This window comes from Petaurus breviceps, unplaced genomic scaffold (assembly GCF_028583685.1).
Source record: "Petaurus breviceps papuanus isolate PSGF00001 unplaced genomic scaffold, PetGlider_PUasm1.0 175, whole genome shotgun sequence".
Taxonomy (NCBI): Eukaryota; Metazoa; Chordata; class Mammalia; order Diprotodontia; family Petauridae; genus Petaurus; species Petaurus breviceps.
Genome location: NW_027185764.1, coordinates 8,997,684 through 9,009,007, shown reverse-complemented (window position 1 = coordinate 9,009,007; position 11,324 = coordinate 8,997,684). Strand labels below are relative to the sequence as shown.

At 47.7% G+C, this 11,324-nt stretch overlaps 1 protein-coding gene across 1 annotated transcript; it reads right to left on the bottom strand.

The window, feature by feature from the left end:
• Positions 1-3: 3 nt before the first annotated feature.
• Positions 4-4,985, bottom strand: ACTB (actin beta). The gene is made up of 6 exons (XM_069084746.1): positions 4,830-4,985; positions 2,708-2,836; positions 1,745-1,984; positions 832-1,270; positions 537-718; positions 4-293 (listed from the first exon to the last, which is right to left on the bottom strand). Exons 2-6 carry the CDS (start codon positions 2,828-2,830, stop codon positions 150-152), a joined length of 1,128 nt encoding a protein of 375 aa, XP_068940847.1. The 5' UTR covers positions 2,831-2,836; positions 4,830-4,985; the 3' UTR covers positions 4-149.
• Between the last annotated feature and the right edge of the window lie 6,339 nt (positions 4,986-11,324).

Genomic DNA, 11,324 nt, shown 5'->3' with positions numbered 1-11,324 from the left:
GTCAAGCGCCAAAAAAAAAAAAAAAAAAACACAAAAACAAATAAAGCCATGCCAATCTCATCTCTTTTTTTGGGCAATTATCATGTCATCATCATGTCACACCCTTTGACAAAAAAAAAAAAAATAAAAAAACAACACAAACAGTCCATTTAGAAGCATTTGCGGTGGACAATGGAGGGCCCAGATTCATCATACTCCTGCTTGCTGATCCACATCTGCTGGAAGGTGGAGAGAGACGCCAGGATGGAGCCTCCAATCCAGACAGAGTATTTGCGCTCAGGCGGGGCAATGATCTGTAAAAGGGAAAAAAGGAAGGGGAGGGGGCACCAAGTTAGCTCCAGAACAGGTTGTCAAAGTCTGACCAGACAATTAAGCCCCCCCTAGCCTAGGATGATGCCCTGAACATAGTGGAGGGGAGGCAAAGTCTAGCAAAACCCCAAATTGTGGGTGACCTAACAAAAATAACCCTTTCAACAGATGTTAAAGCACTTACTAGATACTAGGTACTATCCTGGGGCAGTTTCTAACAAACTCACCTTGATTTTCATTGTGCTGGGAGCTAGGGCTGTAATCTCCTTCTGCATCCTGTCAGCAATGCCTGGGTACATGGTGGTACCACCTGACAACACGGTGTTGGCATACAAATCCTTACGGATGTCAACATCACACTTCATGATTGAGTTGAAGGTAGTTTCGTGGATTCCACAGGATTCCATACCTAGGAAGAAAAGGAAAAGGGGAAAGCAAATTTTAGTTTTGAAAAACTACTTCCTGTGACCCATTATTACTGAAATAGAGGGTCAACTCCTTTAAAAAGAGAATAAGCTTTACCTAAGAAAGATGGTTGGAAGAGAGCTTCTGGGCACCGGAACCTCTCGTTGCCAATGGTGATAACCTGACCATCAGGGAGCTCATAACTCTTTTCCAGAGAGGAGCTGGATGCAGCAGTGGCCATCTCCTGCTCAAAGTCTAGGGCGACATAACACAGCTTCTCCTTGATGTCACGCACGATTTCCCTCTCAGCTGTGGTGGTGAAACTGTACCCTCTCTCAGTCAGGATCTTCATGAGGTAGTCCGTCAGATCACGGCCAGCCAGATCCAGACGGAGGATGGCGTGGGGAAGGGCATAACCTTCATAGATGGGCACAGTGTGGGTCACACCATCACCGGAGTCCATCACAATACCAGTGGTACGACCAGAGGCATACAGGGACAGCACAGCCTGGATGGCAACGTACATGGCTGGGGTATTGAAGGTCTCAAACATAATCTGGAAATAAAGAGTAAAGCAGTTAAGCGAGTGATAAATTACTCTACAATTTATATAAAAAGGTTATGATAATCATGCAGGTGTGCAACACATTTGTAGGTTTATAAGTATCCTTCAGTCAGAAAATTTTTTAGGAATTGTTCTAAGACCCACACATTGTTATCCTACATAGATATACCAGCCTATGGCAAAAGCTGGGATAGTTGGAAGTTTTAGATTTTTAGAAGTCACCCAAGACAAGTGAACTGTTAGTACCTAGACAAACAATTCAAATTGCTAGTGAAAAAAGTCAGATCAGTAAAAGCAAACAGAACCTGCAGATATCCAAAGAGAAGACTCAGGTCAGAGAAGGAAAACCCTATAGATAATGGTAAAGAAAAAAAAGGAAGAGAAAAGAAAAGTGAAGCAGGTGTATAAAAGAATGATGAATGAAGCTGACAAGGCAAGATTTGATACCCTAAGAAGTTCACAGACCTGAGTCATCTTTTCTCTGTTGGCTTTGGGGTTCAGGGGGGCTTCTGTGAGCAGCACAGGGTGCTCTTCAGGGGCCACACGGAGCTCGTTGTAGAAAGTATGATGCCAGATCTTCTCCATGTCATCCCAGTTGGTTACAATACCATGTTCAATGGGGTACTTCAGGGTCAGAATACCTCTCTTGCTCTGGGCCTCATCCCCCACATAGCTGTCTTTCTGGCCCATACCCACCATCACACCCTGCAGAGGAAGAAATGAAAACTGTCAATCCCACTACCAGAAACAAACTTTTTTTTTAGGGCAATTGGGGTTAAGTAACTTGCCCAAGGTCACATGGCTAGTATTTTTTGTGTGGGTGTTAAGTGTCTGAGGCCAGAACTGAACTCGGGACCTCCTGACTCCGGGGCTGGCACTTTGTGCCACCTAGTCGCCCCCTAGAAACTAACTTTTATAATTTGGGTTTGTGAAGGTCTAGATCTTTAGAGTTGGAATTTATGTCACAAGTTCACTCCTCTCATCTTACAGAGGGGAAGAACTAAAAATCTCAAGTTAAAAATGACTTGCTCAAATTCACAAGTCACTTGAGAATGCTTTTAAAAAGTCTTTAGAAAAAGGTGGTTCTAATAGGCAATCAAGAAATGCCTTCTTCCAGGCTAAATCTCCAAATGATCAGTGATAGAGTCACATTTAAGTCTTATCAAATTAGGTTCAGGTTAATGCCACCTGACCTGTTGATTTCTCTATGCCCAAGAGAACTGTTATCAATGTTACTGATATAAATGCTATGCGCTGTTATCATAGCCCTTTTCACAAATATTCTAGGCTTCTTGGAAAAAACTCCTTCCAGTATTATTTCCTATTAGCCATCCCCCCCTTCCAATATCACCACTATCATTCCAAATCAGCCAGCAAGGTAGCTTTAAGATGGTTAGCAAGTATCTTCCAAAAATACGTTATTTATACCTGATGTCTGGGGCGCCCAACAATGGAAGGGAAGACAGCCCGAGGGGCATCGTCTCCTGCAAAGCCAGCTTTGCACATTCCAGAGCCATTGTCAACAACGAGAGCAGCAATATCATCATCCATGGCGAACTGTTGAGAAAAAAAGAAAGCGTTTTAAGATTTTAATTCAAGTTCCAATTCAAATACTCTTTGGTCTTTTTAAAGCAAAAAAAAAAAAAGCAAAAAACCCAATTGGCATGCCACATGCACAGTATAGCAGCCAAGAAGCTAAGGTGCCACCAGGATTAGGGCAGGCTCCTTCACCCCATCCTTACAGATGCTAAGGTTCAGGCATACATGGTGATGACCAAGCAGATTGGAGGGACCACTCCCCACCCTGTTTCCTTCTCAGCTTCCTGTCAATAATTGAATGCACCTCTCCCCTCTGGCCGCTAGGGGGAGTAGTGCCCGCTTGCGTTTTTCGCCTTAGAGATTTGGGACAAAGGAAGTCCCAGCTCTCTCGCCTCTCATTATTACCATAAAAGGCAATGGTAAGAGAGGCAGCTTTGCAGAAGTCAGTGGTGCGGCAGGAAGCCAGGTTCTCCTCCCCCTCCCCCTTCTTTTAAAGGGAGACTAGATTAAAAAGGAGAAGCCACTCCCCCTCGCTCCCTCCTCCCCCTGGCCTTTTTCAAAATGAGGCACGGTGTGTGGCCACACCCAGATCGGTCCCCACTCCCTACCCCACCCACCCCGGCCAGACGTTAGCAGCGGGGACGGGTCTGGAGCCACGCTTATGCAGGCGGCCAGGGCGCTCCCGGCGCTGGGCAGGAGCGCAAGTTGCTCACACTCCCCCGAGATTTAGAAAGAACTCATCCTGGGCAGGTCCCCACCCAGTTCTGGGAAATCCAGCCGCGGGAGAAGCGGGGAGTCATTCAGAGCCGATCAAGGCTCCAATCATTAGGCCGCGGTGTGGTGAAAGCCCCCTCAAAATACATTCAAGGTTTAGGAAAAAGCGCATTCATTATCTGCCTTACAGCACCAGGTGCACTGAAAAATTAAGAGACTGTCTGCCTGAAGTGACACTCCCCTCCCCTCCCCCCTAAAAATCCTTTTACAAAATGGATGTAACCACCACAGCGGCAGCCTCGGTGCTTGGTTTGCAAAAGGTAATGATTTTTTCTCCGCAAACTCACCCGAGCAGGGAGTCGGCTGCAAAACTAGCACCCCACCTCCATCCTCGCCGGGCAGCAGGCACTCCCACTCCCAGGGAGCCAGGCGCTGCCAGGGCCGTCCCCACCCCCCAGCACTTTGTAGCTTCCGCCCGATAACCTGTTAATCCACCCCACGCCCTGCCCGGCCCGGCCACTTCGGGGCCCAGAGACAAAGACCCTTGATTCATTCCCCCGCCTTTGAATGAAAAGTGGAGGGAGGAACCGGAACCTCCTCTTCTTCCCCCCCCCCCAGGCACGATGCCCACCGCCTTCTACCCCCCCTGCAAAGCATGCGCCGCTACAATAAAGGAGGCGGAAGCCCAGAGCTCGGGTCACACCCTGGAAACCTCCCTCCCCCACCCCCACGCCTGGGTTCCTTTTTCCCGCCGCCCCCGCCCTCTACAACTTCTTCCAACCCCACCCGCGCCCAGAGGCGCCCTCGCTCAGCCGGTTGGATGGGGTTCAAGCCCCAGCCTTAGTCTATCCTGCGCCAACCGGATTAAAGCTCCCCCATCCCTGAGGAATAATCGTCCTGGGCCCGCCAGACCAGGTATTGCAAACAACTCGGCTCAAATCCTCTTACCCAGGCCCGAAGGGAGAACGACCCGATTACGAGGGCGCCGGAGCGGGCGGCATTTACGGTGCGAGGCCCGCCTGGAGACGCCCCGGCCAAATGCACACCCACACGCCTGTGCCCGTGCCCGAGGGGCGCCGGCTGCCTGCCCGGTGAGAATGGAGTCCGGCAGCTGCTGCAAGGTTCCCCACCCCCACGCCCTCCCCAGAAATCCACTTCCCTAAAGAAACCTCGCAGGCAGAAATACACGCCCGCCACTCCACTCCTCCCTTCAAGGGCTACGGAGGGGGAAGGCAGAAAGAAATGCGTGTCCGAAAGAAAGCAAGGGCGGGCAGAGGCAAGGTTCGCGAGCTCTTACCTCTGAAGTGGCAAGTGTAAACCCGTAAGAGGAGAGAGGAGGTGGTGCCGCACCTGGAGGCAGGGGGAGGCAAGTGCACGCTGGGTGGAAGAGCTCACAGCTACTCCGGCGCCCTCGCGCTCGGGGTTTTATGGGGCGCGCGAGCTCCACCGCTCGAGCCATAAAAGGTAACTTTCGGAACGGCGCGCTCTGATTGGCTCGAGCTCGCTCACTCACGAGCCTCTTTGCACATTGCAGCATTTTTTTTCTTCTCTCCTCCTTTTGCAAAAAAAAAAAAGAGAGAGAGAGAGAAAGAGGGAGGGAGAGTTTTTTCAGCTTTTGCTCTCTATGGGCGCTCCTCTGGCTGCCACCCTTTTTTGCTTGGTCTGAAGCTCTGACTATCAGTGCCATAGCCATGCAGGGCTGATTCATTAAGAAAACATGGATGGAAGGAGAGCTCGGCTTAGAGCTTGTCTCTGTATGTGCTTTTTTCCAACCGTGTTTGGAGACAGAAAGAAAAATGCCCCGAAACTCAATTCAAACCCCCTTCACTTTGTCATGCTATTGTTGGGCCCTCGATCTGGACAGGAGAGAGGAGATGTAGACATGCTTTCTTTTTTACTTAATTTGTGCACCCTAGGATGAGCCCTGAGAGTTTTCTATAGAGACGCCTTTAATGTGACGGGGAAAGGCTCAGACCCACCCCAGCCAGTGCCAGGAAATGCAAAAATCGCCAGGAGGACTCGTCCCCTCTCCTGCACCCACCAACAATAATGCCTATGAGTCATTCTCCCAACTTGGAATTCTTCTGCCCGAGGTCGGGTTGTAATCACAGTTTGCATATGCTGTGGCTCGGGTTTCCCAAGCCCGACCCGGTGCTGGGAGCGGAACCTGGAGATTTCCAAAAGCTCCCTTTCCCGTGGGCCAAAGTCTTATCTTTGGCGAGCTTGGAGATCGGACTGATCTTTGCTGCCCGCCCCTTGCATTCATTCACTTCTCCACCCCTCCACCCCGTCCCCTCAATTCTGATTCTCGAAAAAGTGCGTTTGCCTGGGATAATTGGACATCGTGTCGGCTTTCTTTTTCTGTGGGGGTGGGGGTGGGGGGGCGCCACGCCGTGAATTTCGGGTGATTTAACATAAAGGTATGTATATGCCCAAGTGGAGTTTGAGGAGGGGCTAAAGTTGCTAGGTGCAAAGGAGCGGGTTTAAGACTTAACAAATCGAGCCATGTTTCTTTAAAAGAAAAGACTTGGCTTCCAAAAGGTGGTCATGATTCTGTGTATCGTGTACATGGGTGTGTGTCCACATGTCTACAACCCCCCATTCATTTATGGACCACGAGATACAGTAGCGAGGACAAAGGTAACGTCAGGAAAGCAGGCTCAGTGTTAAAAATCCGGGGCAGGCCAGAGAGCAGGTTGTTTGGCCTTATAAGGGTGTTAAGCTGCTATTCCAAGGTAAAAACTGCACATTGGTAAACACAGGGCAAAGTTCCCTTGCCTCTAGGGGCCCAGTAAATAACATTTACACAAGTAGCAGCTACCACCTCTCAGAAAGCCGAAGCGGGTTTGGCTGACCCAAACTTAATTCGTTTTATTTTTCTCAACTTGGACTCTCTTATTAGGTGCTTGGATTTCTCACTGGGGTGGGGGCAGGGGCAGGCTGGACCCACACACAGACACCTGAAGCTAGGCCTTAGCCATAGCCTGTCCCCTCCCCCTTCCTCTTCCTCTTCCCCTTCAGGCTCTCAGAGTGACTGGGAGAGAAGCTGGCCTCCTTAAGACTTGACTTTTCTTTCTTTTTCTCCCCTGCTAAATTAGACAGGGCTACTTTCTGAACCCTGGAAGGTCTGTCCTGAAATCCAAAAACCCCAGGGCCAAAGGAGACTACGGGAGAGGGCTTCCAAATTGTGCTAGGGTTAACTTTAAAAGAAAAGCATAAAACTAATCCCTCCCACCACCTTTCAGTATTAGCTGTGCTGGAGCTGGGAACATTTGCAGTGGAACTGGCCTGACTAGGAGTCCACAGCCCCCAGGGAGTTCTTTTTCAAAAGAAAATAAAGTGAGGTGACCCAGAGAGGGACCAAATCACAACCAACATCATGGGCAGGGTCATTAACCCCTGACCTGAGACCAGCCCGGCTCTGGGTGGAGGGTTTGATTCCAGGCAGAGCGCTGGAAGGACTCTATTCAGCTTGATCCACCCACAGTATCTATGCAGCTTTGAGAGCCATCTGGAAGGCAATAAACTTCTTGGGGAAACTCAGTGTGCCAGAGAGAAGGCTGTGGGGAAATATTGTAGGAGAGACATAGGGACATGGAGACCAACTGTCCCCTGGAAGAACTCCCTCTTCTTCTAGAGAATCAAATGGAGCCTAGATTTAGAGCTTGGAAGGGGCCTAGAGAGCCCATCGAGGACAGCCACCTCTTTTTACAGATGAGAAGACTGAAGCACAGATGGGTATTAAAGTGTCTGAGATGAGATTTGAGCCCCTATCTTCCTCACCTTCAATCCTGGGACCATTAGGCCATGCTGTCTACGGATGGGGGAGGGAAGCACTCTGTGTGGTATGTGTATGTGTGTGTATCTGTATATACACAAAACACTTATGTGCGTGTGCATGTGTGTATGCAGATACACAGGTGTGTGTTATGCATGTATGTATACAGATGTGCATACATGTATATAGTGATTTATACATGGTATATAGGTGTATTCACACACACACACCCTGGAGTCAGAAAGACCAAAGTTCAAATCCAGCCTCAGACACTTACTATCTGCGTGACCTTGGGCAAGTCACTTTACCCTGTTTGCCTCAGTTTCTTCATCTGTGAAATGAGTTGGAGAAGGAAATGGCACAAACCAGTATGGTATCTTTAGATTGAAATCTCGTTGAGAGTAGGGACTATTTGTTTCATCCTTTGTCTTTGTATTCCGTCAGTGCCTCACCTGTATATAACCTAGCACTAAGGTGGAGTTTAATAAATGTTTGTAGACAGAATGACTGAATGATTTCAAGTTAGTGATCCAGTCAGTTCACTTCTTCTCAAGGACTCCAAAGCTGTTCCCAGTGCTTAGAATTCTCCCTCTCCCCTCCTGCCCGTTTCATGCCTCTGCCTCCATGAAGCTTTCCTCCTCAATCCCATTCCCACGCACCCCTCTGGCGATTCCCTTCTCAAGGTTTGTTTAGTTAGTACCTTGCTTGTATCTCTCATTTTCATCCTGGTGTAGAATAAAGAACAGTGGTTTTTGAAGGCCTGGGTTAGACAAGAGTTATTAACTTCTCTGACCCTCAGCATACCCATCGAAGAAATAGAGATCAAAATATTTATCACCTAATTCACAGAATTGATGTAAGGAAAACATTTTGTAAAGTGGCACGGTGCCCAAATTCAACTCCAGCCTAAGACAGTGACTAGTTGTGTGACCTTGGGCAAGTCATTTCACCTTTGCTTCAGTTTCCTCATCTGTAAAATGGAGGGATTAAATAATAGTATAAAAGGAGATGATATTTATAAAGTGCTTTATAAATGCTAGTTATTACTATTTGTATTCGAGGTACAAACACCCTACTGGTGTTTAAGCTCCCTGAGGACAGAAAGGGCCTGCTGTCCTGGCTCTTTTTTCAGACCTCCTTCTCCCCTCCTGAACTGTGGCAGATCCCAGCACACAGCAGGTGTTTGATAAATGTTTGTTCAATTGAATGAGCCCGTAGTGATTCAGAGTTACAACTACTTCATCTTCAGAATTCCTCTAGGCTCCTGGATTTGAAACCCAGCTGGGGGCCCCAGCATGTGTGTGTGTGTGTATGTGTGTGTATGTGTGTAAGAATCATTTGAGTGCTAATACCACCAGTTGTTCTGAGGTTCAAATGAAATAATTATATGTAAAGAACTTTGCATATCTTGAAACACTAGCTAAATGCTAGTTATTAAAAATCTGTTGGACACAAGATTTTTGTCCATCAGAATTATCATTCCGCTTCTCTCATACCGCCCCCCTTCTCACTGCCTTCTAAGTACACCCTCCCTGGGCCCCAAGCCTTATTAGTTCTTGGCTTGACAAAAAGAGAAAAGGAATCTGACCCCAGTCCCAGAAATCTAAGGCTGAGCAAATTAGTACCACCCCCTCCCAATCTATCATAGTGGGGAACCCCAGAAGGCCAAGTCATGCCTTAAGGATGGAAGTCTCTCTTGAATCCCTGACACAAACTGGTGGGAATATCTTCTTACTTATTTCTCTTATATTACTCTTATTTACTTCTTTTCCCCTTTTGGACAGTCTTTGACATTTTTTATTTGTTGTTGTTCAGTCCTTTTTAGTCTTATCTGACTCGTTGTATCCCCGTTTGGGGTTTCCATGGCAGAGATACCGGAGTGGTTTGCTGTTTCTGTCTCCAACTTACTTTACAGATGAGGAAACTGAGGCAAACGGGGTGAAGTGACTTGTCCAGGGTCACACAGCTAGTAAGTGTTTGAAGTCAGATTTGAACTCAGGAAGAAGGGTCTCCTTGGCTCTAGGCCTGGCTCTCTATCCACTGTGCCAACTGCTGTAATGGGGGAGATAACACATATTAGTCAGACTACATAAAATAAATTTGAAGTAGATGGAAGGTAACTGTAGAGGACATTGCATTAGCAGCTGGTGGGACCAAGGAAGGCCTCCTGGAAGAGATCGTGCTTGAGCCAGGTCTCAGAGGAGGTCAGGGATTCTGCAGCTGGAAGGGAGAGCGTTCCAGGCCTGGGGAGCAGCCAATGAAAAGGAATGGGGATAGGAGATACAGTGTTGTGTTTGAGAACCATAGGCCAATGTGGCTGAGTTGTAAAGTTTGTGGGGGAGAGAATAATGGAAGAGGGTGGGTGAGATGGGAAAGGCCCAGGGTGAAAAGAGCTTTAGATGCCATCCAGGAGGCCATAGGGAGCCACTGGAGTTTACTGAGTAAAGGGGGATGAGGTCAGGCCTACACTTTGGACAAAACACTTTGGCAGCTGTGTAGAAAGATGGGGGTGGAATGGGAAATCCTCAAGGCCAGAGGAGCAGTTAGAAGGCTGTGACACTCAGTGGATAGAGTGCTGGGCCTGCAATCAGAAAAGATCATGTGACCTACATGTCGTCGTTTCAGTAACATTACAGGAGGATTGGATTTAAGTGATCAGCCTCACCCTCTCCTCCCGAGTCATCGAGGCCCAGAGGCAGGACTGGGGATGACCTGAACGTCTTTGATGTCTGAGCGCTCCCCAGCACCCGCTCCAGCCGCCTCCTTGGCCATTGGAACAAACTGCACTCATCTGCCCATTCCACTGGGGGCACTCCTCACATGCTTGGGGTAGACATCCCCCGAACTCACCAACAGGTTTGAGGCCTCTGGGTTACCCTCAACCTGGTTAGCCCATCTGCTGAGATGGCTTTGCTAGGGTGTGGCCACTGCACACACTAGAGCTTCCTGGAGCCCCAGCTTGGCTGAAGAAGCAGCCCTCATAGCTTAGTAGAGGTACCAGTCCTTCTGAACACCTCCACACCCCTTACTACCAGCTACTCCCTACTAGCTGTATGGCCCTGGACAAGTCACTTAGCTTCTGTTTGCTTCAGTTTCCTCTTTTGCAGATGAAGTTAATAATAGCACCTACCTCCCAGTGTTCTTGAAGGATCTGTGCCTAGCACATAATAAACTTAATGTAAGTGTTTATCTAAGGGATGGGGAACCTGCAGCCTCCAAAACAAATCCTTTTATTAAGGGAATTTGTTCTGTGAAGTCTGGATTCAGTCCAAGGGCCTCACTTGAGGACTTAGAGGGCCACAAGTGGCTGAAGGTTCCCCACCTCTGATATTTATTTCCCTCCTGGGGTTGTTGTGAGGATCAAATGAGATAATTATATTATTACATATTATAATATAATAATTATATGTATTATATAATAATTATTATATAATTATAAAGTGCTAACTAAGCACAGTGCCATAGTAGGCAATATATAACTTTACTCTTATTATATCTCATGTTATATATTTATTTATCTATAAATATTATTTATCTATTTTTTTTTATTAGACAATGAGGGCGTGAATTGAGATGGTTGGTTGGGTGAGAGGGAAGAAGGGGATGTATATGAGAAATACCGTAAAGAACAAAATTACAAAATTCAGCAGCTTTGGATATGTTGTAACCAGATAGAGGACTCAGTGAGTGACACAGAAGTTTCAAACCCAGGTGCCCGGAAAGATGGTGCTGCCCTTGGCAGCAAAAAGGAAGGGATGACAGGAAGTCGTGAGTCCATGTTTAGGACATGGTGAATCTGAGATGCCCGAAGGACGTCCAGTCCAAGGGAGTTGGTGATGGGGCACTGAAGCTCAGGAAAGAAACTAGTGTGGAACGGACTGTACAGACAATCATCTGTGTTGAGATGACAATTGAACCTATTGATGAGGTTATGGCGGGTGTGTTTAGAATAAAAGGAGAAGAGAGCACAGGAGAGCATGTTAGGGGATGCCCACTGTTAGTGGCTGTACCAGG

Bases quoted from the DNA above. Each gene is read 5' to 3' on its own strand.
- ACTB (XM_069084746.1), bottom strand. From the start codon at position 2,830: ATGGATGATGATATTGCTGCTCTCGTTGTTGACAATGGCTCTGGAATG. The intron at 1,271-1,744 runs GTCTGTGAACTT...CTTTATTTCCAG, and splicing joins ACAGAGAAAAGATGACTCAG to ATTATGTTTGAGACCTTCAA. The intron at 294-536 runs GTGAGTTTGTTA...TCCCTTTTACAG, and splicing joins CCAGCACAATGAAAATCAAG to ATCATTGCCCCGCCTGAGCG.